The 19516-nt window shown below is 41.7% G+C and overlaps 1 protein-coding gene across 26 annotated transcripts in view; it reads left to right on the plus strand.

Moving 5' to 3' along the window:
- The window catches only part of PRRC2C (proline rich coiled-coil 2C), a 60851-nt gene that overhangs the window by 31242 nt on the left and 10093 nt on the right, over positions 1-19516 (plus strand). For 5 of the 26 annotated variants that reach the window (XM_071751473.1, XM_071751478.1, XM_071751475.1 and 2 more), the window contains 12 exons: positions 19-227; positions 821-975; positions 1595-1925; positions 2410-2495; positions 3566-3754; positions 5464-5715; positions 10583-10672; positions 12375-12476; positions 16650-16866; positions 17796-17999; positions 18675-18796; positions 19354-19490. In XM_071751473.1, the coding sequence (XP_071607574.1) occupies positions 19-227; positions 821-975; positions 1595-1925; positions 2410-2495; positions 3566-3754; positions 5464-5715; positions 10583-10672; positions 12375-12476; positions 16650-16866; positions 17796-17999; positions 18675-18796; positions 19354-19490 (2094 nt within the window). The remainder of the gene's footprint in view (positions 1-18; positions 228-820; positions 976-1594; positions 1926-2409; positions 2496-3565; positions 3755-5463; positions 5716-10582; positions 10673-12374; positions 12477-16649; positions 16867-17795; positions 18000-18674; positions 18797-19353; positions 19491-19516) is intronic. The other 21 variants (XM_071751477.1, XM_071751480.1, XM_071751481.1 and 18 more) reach the window with 15 other exon arrangements.

Raw genomic sequence — 19516 nt, forward strand, 5'->3', positions numbered from 1 at the left:
TCAAACTTTCTCATACAGACCATTTGAAGAGCCAGCAGCGACTGTGCCTAGTGTTGATCCCACCAATGGCAACTCTTTACATCAGGAGGATGGAGGTGTTACTGCTGCAGGACAAAAGAGCACCAAGGATGCAAGTGGCAAAAAGAGGGAAGAGCCCAAGGCTGGTCCAAAAAAGCCTAAGGAGAAAGCTGATGCCTTGTCTCAATTTGACCTTAACAATTATGCAAGTATGTATCGATAATATTCTAACAAAAACTTGAAATCCTGCTAGATTTGCTGCATATAGAGCTAGATGTTTGAAAACTTATAGAAGAGGAGAGGTGAAATTTTTTAAACAGCAGAATAATTGTGTACTTGAATATTGCTGCTTTTGACATATGTGCCTCTAAAAAAAAGGTGTCAAATCTCATTGTCCATACGTATATATAGATCAGAGCAATTTTGTTCTACATCTAATCAGATATCTCAGAGCGTTTTTCACAGTAATAATTTGCTTAACCATTTGCCAAGTAAAGGCAGTGGATATCACTGATAAGCTTACAGCTAATATCTGGGAAGACATTTCATTAATCCTTATGTAGTAGTTCTTATTTCCTGTAGAGTATGGTACAGATACCTCCTATTTTTCAGTTTTTAAAGATGATTCCTTGTCTTTAAGCTCAACAGCAAAGCACTTGGCAAGCAGAAGCTTGCTTAAATCAGGGCCACCACCTGTGTCTGTGGGGAAATAGTCCTCCACTCTAAAGCAGATTTAATGCTTGGTGCCCTGCATCTGAAAGCTGTTAAAAGAGCAGCATCTATACCTTTCCTCTTTCTATAGGTGTTGTGATCATTGATGATCACCCTGAAGTGACAGTAGTTGAAGATTCCCAATCTAACTTGAATGATGATGGTTTCACAGAAGTGGTGTCTAAGAAGCAGCAAAAACGCTTGCAAGATGAAGAGCGTAGAAAGAAGGAAGAACAAACAGTGCAGGTACAAGACCAGCATTTATAGTGGGAAAGAACTCCTTGCAGTACTGGGAATGTTGTGATGTGTACAGAATCTTCCTTCCTAAGAAGCTGTATTTTCACCTTATAAATGTAACTAGATATTAAGTTGTTCAGAGTTAGTAAATTAAACTGAATATGTTAATAATCAAGTCTCAATTGGTCAGCTTGGGATTCAGTCCTTCTTGACTGGACACTGCCAAGCTGAAAGCCCCATTTTTCATACTGTGATGAAGATTTATACTATTGTTTGTATATCAGTTGATTCAAAGAGGAAAATGGATGGGAAATTATTGGTTTTGTGGTTAAATACCCTTAAAAACAAAACAAACAGAAACTAAAGACAGGGTTTGCTCTTTGCTTCTACACTGTATTCAGGCATAGGCTGCCCAGGGAGGTTGTGGAGTCCCCTTCTGTAGAGATTCCCAAAATCCACCTGGATGCTGTCCTGAGTAAGGTGCCCCAGGTGATCCTGCTTTAGTGGGAGAGTTGGACCAGATGATCTCTAGAGGTCTCTTCCAACTCAGACAGTTCTGTGATTCTCTGATTCTGTAATTGGTGTCCATACAGTCAGCTCTAAGAATAAAGTTGGTTTCTTCTCACAGGTCTGGACCAAAAAAGGATCAAGTGAAAAAGGCCGAGGTCAGAATTCCAAGCTCCCACCCAGATTTGCCAAGAAGCAGCAGCAACAGGCAGCAGCTGCAGCTGCACAGCAGGCACAGGCTCAGGCACAGCCTCCTTGCACACCACAGAGCCCAGGTCAGCCTCAGGCTTCTGTTCAGCCACCAAACCAAGCCACAGGAGGAACAGCAAGCACAGAATACACAGTGTCAGGCAAAGTGCTGCAAAACTCCCAGGCTCACAATGGTCTGGGAGCTGAATTATGGGAAAACAAGGTGCCTCCTACAGCTGTTCTAAATGACATCTCCAAAAAATGTAAGTGATGTCTTCTGGACTTGGGGTGGGGAGGGCAAGCCTTGTAGTTTTAGAGAGTTCTGATTGGCAGCTCACTGTTGATGTCTTATTTCTACCTGTGGATGTATTTTGCACAGGGAATAGAGGGCAGGATTCTCATCTGTGGCACTGTAACCTATGAATACCTCTGAAAAGATATTTTTGCAGTGTATTACTCAATGCTTTGTGTTGCTGTCATTCTTCATTGACTGTGAATGAGCAGCTGTCAATCCTTTCAGGAATCTGTGTTTCCAAACATAGTGATTGCCCCACTTGAAAGCAGCTGAATAGGTGGCATATTGCTAATTGCTGAATATTTTGATAATTGCTTAACCAAAGCTTGTTGAACCAAGATTTATATAATTTAATCTAATTTATGTAATTTAATTCTCAGTCAGTTGATAACTTTATTGAATGCATTAACAACAGCTGGAGTTCTTCTAACTTAACTTTTCTTAATTGTCAGTGGGACCCATTAGCCCCCCTCAGCCACCTTCAGTCAGTGCCTGGAACAAGCCTTTGACATCTTTTGGTTCAGCTACATCTCCAGAGGTAAGAATGAAGGGAAGAAGAGTAGCTCTGTGTGAAGCTTACCCAAGTTGTATCTCATTAGGATTCAGTACAGATTATCCATTTATTCAGATATGCACATACTTAAATTAGTATGGGATATGGTTTAGTGGGGAGCTTGGCAGTGCTGGACTAACAGTTGGACATCAGGATCCTGAAGGTCTTTTCCAGCCAAACAATTCTATGATTCTACTATGTCTGTAATCCCATGAAGTCAGGAGATAGTGCAGAAAGACAGGACATAGAGTAATCCTTTTATGTTTGCAGCATGAAAAATCTGTTCTTTTAATACAAACCTCAGACAGTTCTTTTGGCAGCTGTTATTCAGTACATTCTTTACTAGAAATATTGCCTAGTTTGCTTGTGAACACTTGTGTTCAGTTATGTAGACAAACTGGGTATCTCCAAGGATCTGAATGGTTTTTGTGTGGCTTCTTAATCACAGATACAAAAACCAGTAGATGCTTTCAAATGGTGTTAGCTCTACTTATCCCATGGAATTTGCATAGCCCTAAATTTTACATGTAAAGTCCCATGTGATTGGGTTTTTGGGCTTATTTGGTCTTGAATTTATTGTTTTAAACTGCAAGAATGTGACCCAGCTCTCTTAGGAGACCATTTTAACTGTGCAAGGAGGTCTGGAAATCATTGTTAATTTCTTAATTTCTTCTTCAATCCTCTTGAATTTAACATGATTTTTTTAACTTTCAGGAGAATGTTCAGCCTGAGTTGGACATTTTGATATTGCACTTGTCCCTCTCCTCTTTCTTTACCAGTTTATCACCTTGGTCCTGTGATGCCTTCACTATTTTGTTGTTTGGTTGGGGTTTTTTCTTGAGGTGATATAAATACTAGGAACTTGAGGAGGAGGAAGTGCATTGGTATATTGTTTATTCTTGCAAATCTGTTGCAGTCACAAATGATGCTTTTGCTGGCAGAAGGACCCTTTTAGTGGTTTTCAGCTGAGCATATCTTGTGCCCTCTTCTGACCCAGTGGTGGTGTAGTGCTGTAAAATCTCTTGAAATGCATTAAATGTTTACCTTTTAACTAGGGGACAAAGCCTGGGCAAGAAGGTGGAGTTGATCTTGGGATAGAAACCATTCAGTTTGGAGCCCCTGCTTCCAGTGGCAGTGACAATGAAGTTGGCCCTGTACTTTCTGAGAAATCCACTGACAAGCTACCAGAACCAAAAGAGCAAAGACAGAAACAGCCTCGGGCAGGACCCATCAAAGCACAAAAGGTAAAGGGTCAGATCTTCTGTACAAACTTTTAAATGTGTGAAGAAGTTCAGCCAGAAAGAGATTACAAATAATGAAATGGAATACTCATTCACTTAGGACTAGACCTATAAAAAACTGGATTCCCCTTTTATAGGGAACTGAAAAGTCTCAAATTCAAATGCAAAGATGTCTGGATTATTTATTTTTCTGCAGTTGAGCTAGCAAGAGTGAGTAAGTAACCAAGCTTACCTTGGGTTTTTATGCTGCAGTTCATGGTGTTTATTGTAAAATATAAAACCTCTGCAGCAGAGAAGTACACATTAGTTAATAATACTGGTGAATTAAATGCAGCACATTCCAAACCCATACCTCAAATATACCAGAATGCCTTAAACTGACCTCTGAAGTCACTTAATGATACTGAACTTTAAAGTTAAATAGTGAGTACATTACACTCTGGAGAAAGTGCCTTTTTTCTGCTTAGCTGCAGATATTAAGACTCCCTTAGATTTTGTTGAAAGACAAATGTATGACTACATGGTAAATTAATTGGAAATGAATGTTTTTTGTGTGCTCTCCTGAATGAAGGCTGTAATCCTTTAACTGTCTTGGTGACAAAACCCCCCAGCAAACAAACAGTTCCTGCACACCTACCACCCCCAGAGCAATTTATCTTTCCAAATGCAACCTTAAAGTGTCTGGAGGAATTTTTGCCTCTGTAAACTGTTAGAGCAAAGAGTATTTGGGGTGAGGTGTGTCTGAGGTTTCCAATTTCTGCATTGCAGAGAGCTAAGGCATCTGCTTCTCCTGTTGTTTTCTCCCTTCCCTCTGGAATCTTGTCCCTGCTGGGCCTTCTGGGGAACTCCTCCCTCCCCAAAGATGCTGTATTGTAAAGTGTCTTCATGGCCTCCTGAAACAGCTGGTTTGTATTTATAGAGACAATACCAGCAGCTTCTGGTCTTCCCACTACCAAAGCCTGAGGAATAGAATTTGAAGTTCTTCCTTTAAGGAATTTTTGTGCTGTTCTATAGTGTAATGGGCTGAGTAATCTCAGCCAGAAAGGACAGGGCTGTGCAGAGCTTTCAGATTCCCTGAGGCTCTTTATTCTGCTTTAATTCAGCTGCACAGAAAGGAACTACTGAACTGCAGCTGTTATTCCAGCCATGGTGTCTTGCAGTTTAAGGCAACATTTGCTCATAGGTATCTGGGTTTTTTTCTGGATATCCTCTTAGTGCTCAATTCCTAAAGAAAAATGCTGCCAGCCTCTGTTGATCAAGGTGCCCTTAAACAAAGGCAGAGTCTTTTGTTCTAATTTTCTGAGGCCCTGCAAAATAATAAACTCCTGACTCAGCATAATAAAATAACCTGTATGTCTATATATAAAGCCTTTTTTGTGTATAAATACTTCTCTTTTTTTGTTCTTTTCTGGTCAGGAGAATCAAGGTAGCTCTCTCCTGTCGGTTTTAACTAAAATAGGATACAGTTGAACTCTACCACTTCACAAGAAACATGTATTGATTACAAACAGTGTTTGCAATTCCTGATGCTCAGAATGCATGGGATTCATGGGTGTATCACTTAGTCTCATGTGTTTAATCTCTTGGGAAATATTTACCCCCCAGGCAAGCTTTTTTCAGATCTAAACACAATTATTTTTAAAATGTTAAAATATTCTTGTGGGATAGGATATGGGAGGGAAGACATAACTGACAAGTTAACACTAACTTAGCTTCCAGACTTGAGTCCAGTAGAAAACAAAGAGTATAAACCTGGTCCTATTGGGAAAGAACGTTCTTTAAAGAACAGGAAGGTGAAGGATGCCCAACAGGGAGAGCCTGAGGGACAGGAGAAGCCATCTCCCACCTCTGTCAGAAGCCCAGAACCTGTCACCACAAAGGAAACCAAAGCAGCAAGTGAACTAAGCACGGAAATAGGAACTATGATATCTGTGTCTGCTCCAGAGTTTGCAACAAGCACAAAGGTAAGAAAAATACTCAAAAATTCCTGAGCACTCTGTGTAAAATATTATTGTGCTGATGTCACTTAGGCTTGGTTGTCTGCTGGTGGTAGTTACCTGGTCAGTGGAGTCTGCTGAATAGCAGACATGAACCACACCAGTACTGCTTGAACTGCTCAGCAGTTCTCCAGAAGTGGTGTGGAGTTTGTCATACCCATGGTACAGAGGCTAGCTTGGTATATTTTGAACTTTTTTGCTGCTTTATTGAATGAAAAGTCTGTCCTGAGCCTTGCTGTGGAGAGTGGGACTGGAGCCTGGGGTAGGCAGATTGTGTGAACTCAGATATCTGTAATATCTGCAAGATGAGTGCTTGATTTTGAGCAGAGGACTGGAGAGGGGTGTGCACACTCATAGGCTGAGTGACTGGATGTCCTGGAGTTGTGAATTTAGTGTTGTTCTGTGGAAAAAAGAAATCACTAAACTAGGAATATGCTGGAGCATTGGACAGGGCTTGGTCATTTTAGCTAAAGGGTCGGTATGTCAGCTTCTGTTGGCTTGGATGTTGTCAAGGTGCCCCTTGCAGAACTCTTTCAGGATTCTGAGGACTCAGAGTTGTCTGTGTGGATCTCTGTAACTGCTCAGCAGTCAGATGGTGACTTGCTGCTCTGATTCCTTCTTCTACAGCTCAGTTCTCAGCTGTGGAGCACTTCAGCAGTGGCTGAAAAATGTCCACAGAAATCCTCTCCTTTTTTCTGAAGGACCTGTGTGGGGACTGCCCTCACTAGGGCAGCATTGTCTTGAGCAAGAGCTGTGATTAGCATCTCAAATGCAAAGAACCCATGCAGTTTGAGTAGCTGGTAGCTAATGGTTACACCTTTGATGATGGAAAAATGCTTCTTGTATGTTTGTAAAGCATTTCTGTGAGTTTAGACTGAAGTTTGCTGCTTGCTCAGTCTTCCTCTTCCGAGTCTTAGACATTTTTGGATGCTATGTAGGAAAACTGATCCTCTACATAAGTTACATGCATCCTCTTAGACATTTTTGGGTGCTATTCAGGAAAACTGATCCTCTGCATAAGTTACATGCATCCTTGAAGAATCTGAAATGTGAGTCACAACGTATCTGTCTCACCTGGAGTTGAAAAAAAAAATAGGACATTCTGGCAGTTCTTTGCCAAGGTGTCATGGAAGCAGAAGATGCTGCCTCAATAAAATGTTGTTACAGAGCAAGTGTTCAGGAGGATATTTGTGTCCAGCATGATAGCTGCAAATTTGATTTTTGTGGAATGGGAAATGTGTAAGAAAATTCTGTGCTGCTATTGCTTATCCTTCCTGGCAGTTTCCATCTTGTGTGTAGGTGTGGATGCCTTATGTTGGTAGCAGAAATGGATGAAGTGCCCTTCTTGTATGCAGAATCAGAAATGTAGAGCCATAAACAGCAGCTTGCTCAAGTATTTGGTGAGAAGGCTCTTTGTGTGTGTGTGTCATGAGCTTTCTGTCTTTCAAGCTCCTGTGACCAGAGCTCAAGAGATGGTTCTTATTCTTACACAAAATAGGAAACTTATCTTTGCTGATTACTCCAGGCTAACTCAATATAGAGTAGCTCTACTAAAATCAGCATGGTTGCTTCTCTTCAATTATATTTTTGAAGTTTGAGATCTTCTTGATCTGGATTTTGTGCCTTTCTGGCCTTAGTTATAAATGTGGGTTGCCAGGGTTCTTTGAACTACCACAATACTGAAGCATCAAGCTTCTGGAGGAAAGACTGGAGTGAAAGGAAATTTTCCCAGTTTGTTCTGGACGTTAAAATTTCCAATTATTTCCTCACTAAGTGGTTGCTAATATGAGCCTTTAATAATAGATCTAAATATTGCATTCCAGGTTTTCTTTTAAATTCCTTTGTCACGAGTAGTTCCTGGGGCATCAGTGAAATTTTTTTCTAGGAAAAGGATGGTCATATTTTGCATTTAATTCTGTGGAAGTTGAACCAACAATCTGCAGTCTTACTGGATAAGATTCATCTAGATTTTGCAGGACTTGAAAACTAACATGAGTGGTTTAAATGGGTTGGAATACTGCTCTGGCCTTGGAGTTTCTGTACTGATCTGCACTGCTCCTATTTTCTCTTGTTTTCATGCTCTTTCCATTGCTCATGAGAGAAGAAGTGGTGACATCTTAGTCATAAGGGCAATGAGATTACATCAGTCATAAAAGCATATGCATTTAATCATACAAAACTTTTACCTTAGAAACTGTGTAAATATGAATCATACTGGTGAGATGTTTAAGTTCAGAACAAAAGCATGATGCTCCAAAGCAACTGTTTCTCTTGGATTTCACAGTCTTTTTGGAGTCAAGACAATCTGATGTGTAAGACTCTGGATTTGGGTAAAACACCTCTTGCTTTTCCCCATCCCATCATCTCCAAAGTTTTGAAGCTTTCAGATCACAGCACCAAGCAGCAATACCTGGTCATGGACATGGCACAGAAATGTTTGCACAGGTAGCTGATGTGTCTTTGAGATGTCTAAAAGGACACAGGCTGTGCTTGAGAAGAGACTCTGAGCATTTGACAAGCTCTCTGGTTTGGGTGATTTCTGTAAATGAGGAACAAATCAAATAGCTAATTAATCCCATCGAGTGACCTGATCCTTTATGGCAAGGTCAGCTCTGAGGTCTGCTTTTGTTCATAGAGTCACTAGAGGTTTTGGGATCTCTTCTTTTTGGGCAAAGTATGTAGTTACAAAGAGTTTGCCTCTTCTTTTTCTTAGAGTCTAAATAACTAATAGATAATTCAAACAGCATGTACAGCTTTTTTCTCTTGCTATTATGCCTCTTAGTAGTTACAATAAAGTGTAATTAGTTGATTTCTTCAGTAAAACAGTAGTACAGGGGAATCACTCTGATTAATTACAACACTTTATGGTGCTAAGCCATATCCAGCAGAGACTCTAGACTTAAATGTACCAGTAAATGAAGGATGGTGGTTAACCTACCATGTGTGGTGTTCTTCTGCCTTAAAGCATTGTGTGGTATCTGTGGTCAGCAGGTACTCATCCTGGGAGCACTGCTCAGCATTGCACTAAGGGCACCAGAGGTGGTACAGTGATTTTGGTGTTAATTCTAGTGAAAAGGTGGTTTTGTGCAGTAAGTTTCCCAAGTGAAAAGGCTGGCAATAGGCTTAATTTCTTTCAAAAGGAATTTTCATGCTGACACCCTGTAAAATTTGCATCCAAACCATGCAGGAATTTTAGTAGTGTTATATGAAGAACTTGCTTATGCAGTAAAATAACTTCATTCAGTGGCTTCTTGGTTTTTTACTTCATTAGAACCTGATGATCAAAGCAGCCTTGTACACTTGCCTTGTTCTGCCCAAATTAAGGTTGCCTGGTGGAATCAAATATAAATGTACAACTTGCAGGTTACAAAACATCAGTTCAGACTGTGGAAAATGCATCTCACATTTCACTAGTTTAACAAGTAAAGGATGTAACTAAATAGAGAAACTAGTTCTGTTTCCTTCATAAACACAAAAATAAGTCAATGTGCATGCTGTGTCCTCTCACCACATGGCTCTGCTTGTTGTCCTGCTCTTTAAGCAAAATAAACTCATCCTTTTAAGGAAGATTCTTTGTTATTTGCCAGTTAGGATCTTAATGCTTTAAATGCTCTTTTAGGAGACATTGCCACGGGCTGAAGGAGTAAACTGAGTGTGCATGTTTTTAACAGCTTATGCTGGTTGGATGCTATTAAACAAGCATTATGTGGTTTGTGCCTCCAGAGTCATGATGTGCTGGCAAGTCCAGGAGCTCATCAGGAGTCTGCTGCTGGTTTGTCCTTCAGTTCCTTCTGGGTGTTTGGGTCTCTCAACATGATAGATCTGGTCTGGTCTTCAGCCATGGAAAGCTTTGGAGTTTGCAGTGCTTGCTGGAGAGTGGATGTTGGCTGATTCAGAGTAACAAAGTTTGTGGGTCAGGTTCTGGTCATACTTGTTTGCCTGTCTAGAATCTGCTGGGTTAGGGATCCAGTGAGACAAACTAAAAACCCAATATTCAGTGTGGCTTCACACAAGTACCAGTGTTTTTTTCTTCATTTTACCCCTTTCTCTCAAGAGCTGGCAGTGTTTCCAGTGAGGCTTCCATCAGGAAGCTGAGACACAAAAGTCACTGGGCACAGCCAGGTCAGTGCAAGTGGAACTTGCTCATTGAGCACATGAAGGTCCAAATTAACTGTGACAAGTGAGCTTCAAGGAAAGCCTGGAAATTTCAGCCCTTTTCTTCATTGAAATCACTGCCCAGTGCAGAAATCAGGAGGTGTAGGCTTCACCTTGTGGCTTTCAGAGGCAGGACTTAAAGGAAAGGAAATGGCTTTGCATATTGCAGCCATCCCTCTTTTTAATCTGGAGGCCTTGCTTGTCATAGGTTAACTCCTTATTTCTGTTTTCTGTATATATTTCTATTAAAGCTACAGCAAGCTTTCAGCTAAGACTTTTTACTTATGAAATAGGCTTAAAGTGACAGCAGGTGGCTAAAGCATCCTGGGTGATAAATGATGTTATTCCACCACAGTTCCATGTATCTGATACTGAACTAGTGCCCAGGCAGTACATCACTTTATATTCCTGCTTTACAGGCTGTATTTTGACTTGCCTTAAGATGTTCTTTGTGAGGTCATGAGGCAAACCAAATCTCCTGAGGATTCTTCTGACCTCAGTAGCAATTCAGCAGCAAGGATTTCTGGACATGTCTCCTAAGGAAAAAAAAATGGTGTGAAATTCTTATCTTCTGTTGCTTGGTGAACTCCTCCTGTAGGAAGGCTGACCTCTGTCCAAGAAACTTAAAAATCTAATTTAGGTAAGGGAGATATTTTAATGGAATTATTTTTCTTCACAGGAGTCTGTAACAGACTACACTACACCTTCTTCTCATCCTAACACAGTGGCTACTAGCACTACAAAAATGGAGGAGACTTTGGTGACGAACGTAAGTCTATTGCAGTGAGCATCTTGACTTTGAAGACAAGAAAATATTTTCACACTATGAAGCACAAAATAGTGCCTTCAGTAAACCAAGTCACTAGGGTTTCTTTCATATTAACTTCCAATGGCCAGTTATCTTGCCCTGAAGGACAGTTTGATTAGTATCTGTTCTGAAATTTGTCAAGTGTTTTCTTGCCTTTTGAACAACCACGATGAGCTGAAGAGCACAGAAAGTGGAGAAGAGGTTTCTAGGACAATCTTAAAAAAACAAGGATAGACATCTCAGCAGCAGCTGGGACTTGAACCTGGTACCAGTAGTAAAACTCTGTAGGTGGGTTTGAAGAAAGGCTTTTACAAAGAAAGCAATCCTGAACTGTAGCCTGGAATCACAGCAACTGAATGGAGAGGGAGCAGCTCCATGGTTTCTGAAAGCAGAGGGCAGGGTTTGGGGTGTTCAGTTGCTGCAGAGATGAGATGCTGGCAGCCTCATAAACCCAGTGATCCTGACTGTGTGAGTGTGGTGTGGCAGGTGGAGTGGACCAGCTGGGTTGTGACTTGTAGTAGAGTCAAGTTTGTTTGGAGTGTGCTGGGATGTCAGGGTGTGAACTTGGATCTTGTGATTTTTTATTGTTGGAGTAGCAGAAGGAGAAATAGCTCAGAGCTGAGTCACTTGTTGATTGTGAGAGAAAAAAATCATGCAGTACAATCACAGGGTTTTATGGCAGTGTCTTGTGAATCCCATCTAAGAAATGCTTTTCAGCTTCCTGCAACATCCTGTAATGCAGTTCTGAAGCCATGCTGGTTGAGCTTACTCTTCTGCTGGATTTTCTGGTGGTGTTGTGATTTATGCCTTTGGTGGTTCGTGTGGAAGACTGAATTCTTTTGTGTTAATGCTGTTAGGGAATGCTCCCCTGTGGCATGTTGGATTTGCAACACAGGAAAGAGGGGCTCCTGGCCACAAAGGATCTGTGCTATAATCTGCTTCAAAGCTTTCAGTATCTCTGTCTTTTGGGTTAGCTCTGTCTCATCCAGTGGAAGTCCATTAGCTGTGCTCTGACTGGAGAAAGAAATGGTCAGAAGTTTTAACCTGGACACTGGAGTATTTTTTATGCATATGACTTAAAACTTCAAAGAAAACCATCAGTATTTTCTGAGGCAAAGATAGCAATAGCATTATGTCAAGTTGATTTCCCTAAGTTTCACATCTTTCATCTTTTGGAAGAGAAGATACCTGAATTCAGTTACTGGGTGACAAATCTGATTTGTTTTTTTTTCATGGTCCTGTGACTTCAGAGGTTTATAGCTTCCTCTTTACAAAAACCACGTTTCAGAACTCAAGGTCACAAAGCCCATCTCTTGGTACAGAAGGGGCCAAATGTGGCTTAGGAAGAATTTTTGTTTATCAGTGAACTGAAATGGTACTTAATAAAGTGAATCCCAAAGCAGAAAAATTGGTATTTGTTTAGGCAGACACGGACACTTTAGAACCTTAGCCTTCAGCAAGAGAGATGAGAAGCATCTCAGCACCTGCTGAGTGGCCTTTTCCTACCTGTCAGATTTTCACAGATTATTTTAATCAAAATCTCCCTGCCAAACGCTCAAGCCTTGAAGAAATTGTAGCTCACTTAATAAAGCTTGAGCTTTGCTTTTCTGGGGCTTTGGTAGTAGACATAGTTAGAATGTGATGTGTGTTGCCTGCCTTTCAGGTGCCCCTGCCCCACACCCTTCCCCTCCCTAGGAGGGAGACTCTACAACAGAGCTCCAGCCTAACTCCAGTTTCTCCCGCTACCGTCGACCTCACCCTCAAGGTATGTACCACATCCCTCTAAGGGTCGTTTTCTTGCATGCAGGGGAAAAAAAAAAAAAAAGTTAATGGAGAACTTGCTGGTGAACCTTTTTTTTTTTTTTAGAGCCTTCCTTTGTTTCCTCTGCTCAACTGCTTTTGCACATAAACGGATGGCTGAAACACAAGACTCTATCAAAGGATGCATTGAAATGTATCAGTCTCTAACCCCATTTTGCATTAACACTTGGCATCTCAACCAATCTTGGCACCCAATGCCCTGAAAAAAAAAAAAAAAAGAAAAAAAGAAAAAGAAATCCTAGCATTTTAGCATTGTACCATAGTGTTCATGGCAAACCATCAGATCTGACAGGATTTTTTGAGAGCAAGTTGCCTGGTTTGGTATTAAAAGCTGCAAGGAGTTGCTTGGGAAACCCAGCTGGATTTCTTCTTAGCTGTAAGATTTTGGTGCTGTTTTGAGATGGACGGCTAAAGGTCTAAATAATGCAGTGTAGGTGGTGTGTTGGTGTCTGTGAAGGGCAGGCTGGTCAGCCAGTCAGAACACATTTTGTTGTGTTATAAATATTCTGGTTTTTGCTCTCCAGTCTAGAGCAAGGGTGTAGATTATTTTGAGTGTTTCTGATTTTGTTGGATTTTGGACTGTGTGCATTGTATAACTCACTAACACTGAGTTAGGCTCTCGCTTTGCTGCTGTATCTTTAGGAGTTTTTGGGTTTGGTGGTTTTTTGTTTGTTTTGTTGGGGTTTTTTTGTGCAGAGGATTGGGCTTTGTGATTGTGACTGAACCAGCAGAAATGTTGTTGCTGCTTCTAGTGTTGAGAGGAGTGATGTTTGAGCTCTAGAGTTTTAAAAGAGGAAATAAAACCAGGTATTGGAGGCAGAACTAACACACTGGAGAAGCTTGCTTGTCAGTCACAGTGAGACTTGTCTCACTGCCATGGTTTGACAGCTGCTTGCTCTTCTTCTCTCCAGATGAGTTATTAATCATCTCTTGTTGAATCTTTGCTTTCCTTTTGTTAACACTTTATTTCCTGAAAAAAAAAAAAGTAACGTAACACACATGGAAACAACAGACCAACAAAAATGGGGAGAGGGCTGGAGAGGGACAAGTGATTTACCCAAATATAGTTTCCTGGTGCGTTCCTGTGCCATGAGTTCCCATGCTCTGACTTTCTGGCGTCTGAAAGCATTTTCTGAAGCAGCAGTCTCCTTGTTTGTCACTTGGGTACCTGATGGCCAGGTAATACAGGTAGGAGTGTTACTGTGCCACCCTGCTGCAAAGGATGTCACACTGCTCAGTTACAGAGCAAACTGCAGGGTCTGTGGCATTCATCTTGCAGGTTTTTCTGCTGTTGGTGATTTGGTTGCTTTCTCAGTGGGTGTGCTAACAAAATATGTTGAAGATCCATGTTTTGATGCTGTCTTGAAGAACACTGACCAAAATCTGAATGGAATGGCATTTAGAAGTAGCTTTGTCTGTCATGTCTTTATTTTTTGTTGCCACTGGAACTCTGCCTCCTTTTTGCTGAAGGCAACAAACTTGTTTTAAAGCACACACTGAGGCTGTCACCTTTGCAACAGGCCTTCTGGTCCAGACAGAGCAGAGCTGCTCTGTGTGCCATCCTCTTCAATACAATCTTTGAGAGAAGAAAGCATTTCTTGCCTTCCATTTAAAGGAACAAAACCTCCAGGCTCTGCCTCTATAAAGGAGTAACCCTTGCGTCTCCTCTTTCCTTCATCTCCTATCACAGAAAGCTGTCTCTGAGGAGACTCAGCAGGGGAATTCAGCCCCACTTGCTGCAGCTACTTGGCATCATCCTGTCAGGGTGCAGGTATAAGGTGCTCACATGAAGACTTGCTGAGACCTGGTTTCCTTGCAGTAACTTTGCTCAAGACACTTTTACTAAGGCAGACATCTCTTGAGGACTTTGCTGGCAGGACTGTTGATAGGAGACAAGCAAAAGGAAGTCCAAAGCAGTCTTGAACTGCTTGGTCCTTCTCCATGTCCCAGTGTTCCATTTGAAGTGCCTGTGTAGGCATCTGGTACAGAATGTGACACATTCTGACTTTTCTGATCACTTAAAACTTTGGCAGATTATAGCACAGTGGCATTTATCTCCAGTAAAGCTTTTGGGTAATGTGTACTGGACCATTATTACACTGTGGAGGCCTCAGTGGGTCAGCAGTGAAGATAAACCTCAAGCAACCATGAAATCCAACCTATGCTCTCCATGTCCCAGAGCAAGCAGTGCAATGACAGCACTTTCCCAGCTCTCAGTTTAGAGCCTCTTACTCCTTTATATCTGGTCTGTGGATGGTGCTGCACGGCCACTCCTGCAGTACCAATCTCTTTTGCATCTTTTTTCTGGCTCAGAAAGTTAGAGATTCTTAAGGAGCTCTCTAAAAGAAAAACTAAGAAAACTCAGGACTGTTACATGCCCATTTTATTGCATGTTGGTGGTGGGGAAGGGTGGGATTATCTGGGATCTTGGCAGTGGTTAGGTTTGGAAGACAAAATGCAGTGTGTTATACTCTAGCTTTGACATGAGTAGTTCCTCCAGCACATCATTAAACTCAGTGAACACAGAAGCTTCCCCACCTTCTGTGGGGAAACTGTGTCTAAACTGTGAAAGTTTAGACTTTCAGAGGTTCTTCCCTTTCTCTTAACACCAGTGCAGTCCAGGGTGGTGACCCTGACTTAACCACAGCCTCTGGTGCTCAGGAAGGATCCTGCAGTTACCTGTGCTCCACCTTGAGCAAAATCCTTTCCAGCAGATTGATGATAAATTCTGAAGTTTGCCCTCCTTAAGACTCAGAACCAATTTGGAAGAAAATGTTGTGGAGGGGAAACCCGAGTGTGATTGCTGAGGAAGATGGTCTCAAAAAGGAAAATTGGGAGACTTACCTCAAAATAATTTATGTGTTACAAAGTCTCCCTCCTCTCCCTTTACTCTGGCGAGGAATACAGAACTCCACATCCCACTTGAGTGTGTATTGATCAGCTGTCACTTCTTTGGATATTGCTTTGCTTTTTTATCCCTTGGGAAGCATCCAGACAAATAACCTCAGGCATGTTTGGTCGTGATTGGCTGTGCCTAGCTGGTGCCAAACAGGGTAGGTTGGAAGTGGGACCTTTCTGGGACTGCCACTCCCAGTTAGGGTACTCTGCTGGTCAAGGCAGTGGGGTCAGATGTACTGGTGAACATATATGTGTCCATTTACATATACCATTAAAGACTCCTGCCTTCAGGAGCTTATAGGCTGCCAGGTGAGCAATTTCAGCCTATGGCATACACCTCTGCTAGCAAAATCTTTTGTTTCAACTGGAGACAGCTGAAAGTTGTGGAGAAGTCCCTGGGCTGCATTTAAGCCTTGAAGTTATTGAATGTGTAGCCTTAATATTTCCTTTTCAGTAGCTCCTCAGAAGTGTCTCAGGTCAGATTTGGCTTTGTGTGTCCTATGTAGCAATCATGAGATGTTTATGGGCTGCAGCAACCCAATAGTTCTTTCTGCTTTTAGTGGAAGATGACTGTGTATAAAATATTTAAATTGAAACTTCATATTCCTTGCTGTGCAAGATCAGACTCCAAATTAATTCACAAATAGGGGAGCATGAAGCATTTTTAGCATCCCTGTAAAGCAGCACACGCAAGCTGTGTCAGCTCCTGATAGTTCATTCAGCAATGGTTGCTTTGGAAATCTAAATTTGATTGCTCTTGTGTTTACTGACATGTGCATTAGATATTTGTGGTGGTCACTGAAAGTGGATGATACTTACCAAGAGAGCAACAGGCTGTTTCATTGAAATGGCCCAAATAACTTGTTAGCAAGTGACTTTATGGAAATACTTGGAGGGTTTTTTACCTTCCTTGTGGTCACTGTGTCTCTTGCTTTCCATGTCAAATAAAACCAAGCCAAATCAGCCTGAGTGAATTCTCTTGTGAGCATTGAATGTTGAGATGATGAACTGTGCACGTGTGCAGTTGGAACAGAGAAGCAGCTCCATTTTAAGGCTGTATGCTTTTTGCATGAACAGAGTTGCACGATTACAGTGACTTAAAAAAGAGGCTGGCATGAAGCCTGAATTGCCTTTTTAACTAAAAAGAACTGCTAAAAGAGGACTGTTTGACTGGTTGAAACTTCCGAATAGATGAAGGAATTTGTTTTCTTCTAAATAGATGGAGTCTGCACGCAAAGCATGGGAGAATTCCCCAAACATGGGGGAGAAGAATTCCCCAGTGACTTCAGCAGCATCTCCCATCGCTGGTGGCAGTGGCAGCAGCAGCAGCAGCAGCAGCAACACTGGGCCAAGCAGTGGTACTTACAGCTCTTTCTCTAGTGCATCAATGCCCCCTATTCCTGTGGCCTCAGTTACACCAACAACTTCACTGTCAGGTACCAGCTGTCAAGACTGTAGCATCCTGTTGTACTGTTCCCTGGTTGTCTTTCAAGAGATGGGATTCCATTTGGCACTCACTTGAACATGAAGCTGACTCAAGTTTTATGCTAGTATGAAATGTCAGATCTGAACAGCAGCTTCCCAAATACCTTTAAATTAATTTTAATTTAGCTGCTTCACCTGTTTCAGCTCAGTCAGCTGAAAAGCATATTAAGATGACATCTCTGCCTATGCTACTTACATGGGCTTGAAAGAGGATTTAAACTTCTGTTGACTGCCCTACTGTCTTCATGTTTTTTAACTGAATGAAGGCAAGTGAGGAGATTTTGGAGCAGATGATAGTTTTGACAGCTAGTCACAGTCCTACTTGTATTTGTGCTCTTGCTATTGGAGTCAAAGCTTTGACAGCTTATACCAAGAGCTCCTCAGTCTAGGCAGAGCAAATGTCCAGCAGCTGGTCAGAAGCAGTGCTGGTTTCTGGTTTGATTTTTGGCAACAAACACAGGTGCTATAACTGACTAAATCTTTGCACCTTAGAATATCAAATCATATGCCCAAATCCCAACTGAAGTGCATGTTGAGAAAGGCTTTTCTTTGGACCCCAGCTCTCAATCGTGAGAGGCACAAGCACTGTAAATTCCAATATTTTGTTGGAATGACCAAGATGTCTGCTTCAGTATTTTTATATGTTCCTGTGCTTGAGAAAGGAGATCTCTAGGAAGTGCTGCAGCCATAACAGTGGACTTAACAGAGGTGTTCTCCTTGTCCACCCTACACTGATGGAAACAGCTGCTTTAGTTTTCAGTGTTGTTAAGCAGTTGTGGCTGAGGTTGCATAGCTGCCCCAAAACTTTGACCACTGGAAAATGAGGCTTTGAAATCTCTTTAGCTGCTTTATGATGTACAACTTGATTCTCTCCTTCCAGGAGCTGGAACTTACACAACCTCTTCTCTGAGTACGAAGACTGCAAGCACCTCAGACCCTCCTAATATTTGTAAAGTGAAACCACAGCAGTTGCAGACAAGCAGCCTGGCTTCTGCCAGTCACTTTTCCCAGCTGAGCTGCATGCCATCCCTCATTGCCCAGCAGCAGCAGAGTCCCCAGGTCTATGTGTCTCAGTCTGCAGCAGGTAATAGTGTTTATGGCTGAGAAGCCACCTCTCTGCTTTTCTGGAGTTCTGAAGCTGGAGAGTTGAATTCAGTTCTGGTTTTATCTGAGGTAAAGACAGAATTGATGGAGAGCATTCTGTAAGCAAATATTCAGTTCATTGTCTTACTCCAAATATGCAGATTTCCATCAGGAAGTGTAAAGATAATGCTGTCTTGTTAGATGGTTGGGGAAAGTAAGTTTGAATCTCCTGAGGTACTCTATCTCAGAACTGTAAATCACTTTAAGACCACGAGTGACTTAAGTCTTGGCTATTTTTGCTTAAAAGTGCTACAGTGGTTTAGAATCATGACATTTTTCTTTAAAGAAAACCCTACATACAGTAAACCTAAATTACATGACATTACAGCCTGTTCTTCCTTTTCCTTCACCCAAAACCCTGTTTTGGACAGAATCTGATGCTTATCCCCCAAGAATTGCAGGGGACTGAAGCTGCACATGCAGGAGCAGTAAGGGGTGAATTGAAAAGCTGCCAGGGCTGGTGTAGCACCCAGCTCTTGAGTTCTGTTTCTGCTGCCTGTCTCTGGTAGCTGGCACACTGAGAGCTACTGGTACTGGCTGTATCTAACTCTCCATGAAAACCTTTCTAGCAGGGAGATGTTTGGAATCAGGTACTAATTGTATTGCTCTTCCTGAGGTACTGCAGCCCAAATCCCAGCCTTTTATATGGATACAAGTCATCTGTTCAACACCCAACATGCAAGGCTGGCACCACCTTCTCTGGCTCAGCAGCAAGGCTTTCAGCCAGGGCTTTCCCAGGTATCCAGAGTTTTATCTTTTTGTCCCTTCCCTGTTCATATTGCCTTTAAATGTCTCCTACTGAGGTACTGGGGGCAGTGACTGCAAAAGTGGGCTCATGCCTACCCTTGTTATTTCATTCTGCTGCATGCAGGGGGTGTTTGGTTTCTGCTCTTCCTGAATGAAAGCATTTGTCATAAAAGTTGGGAGAATAAGCCTGCACTCACAAATACACTTAATGTAAAAGTATATATTGATGGCAGGGGTTTGTGTGACAATATTAGTCCAGGGTTACTCAGCTGTTGTGGTACAAAACAGTGTGTAACCTCGTGCACTTGTTCTGTACACATAGAAATGTTCCATTCAGTTTCTGCTGGTTATTTACAAGGAAGAGTATAAAATTCAACAAAGAAATAATTTTTTGAATGGAAGCAATACCAGCTCTGCATGCAACCTTGGGATTTGAAATTCTTTGGTTTCTATGACATAACAGAAATCCTGGCACACATTTAACTGTAGATATTCCATGAGACTTTTATCCTGGTATATTTAATGGCTTTTTTTTTTTTTTTGTGCAGCCTGCTTCAGTTCAGCAGATCCCCATCCCAATCTATGCACCTCTGCAAGGACAGCATCAAGCTCAGCTGAGTTTAGGAGCAGCACCAGCTGTCTCACAAGCCCAAGAGTTGTTCAACTCCTCCTTACAACCTTACAGGTGGGTAGCATAAGCAGATTTCTTGG

Source organism: Heliangelus exortis, chromosome 8, assembly GCF_036169615.1.
Source record: "Heliangelus exortis chromosome 8, bHelExo1.hap1, whole genome shotgun sequence".
Classification (NCBI taxonomy): Eukaryota; Metazoa; Chordata; class Aves; order Apodiformes; family Trochilidae; genus Heliangelus; species Heliangelus exortis.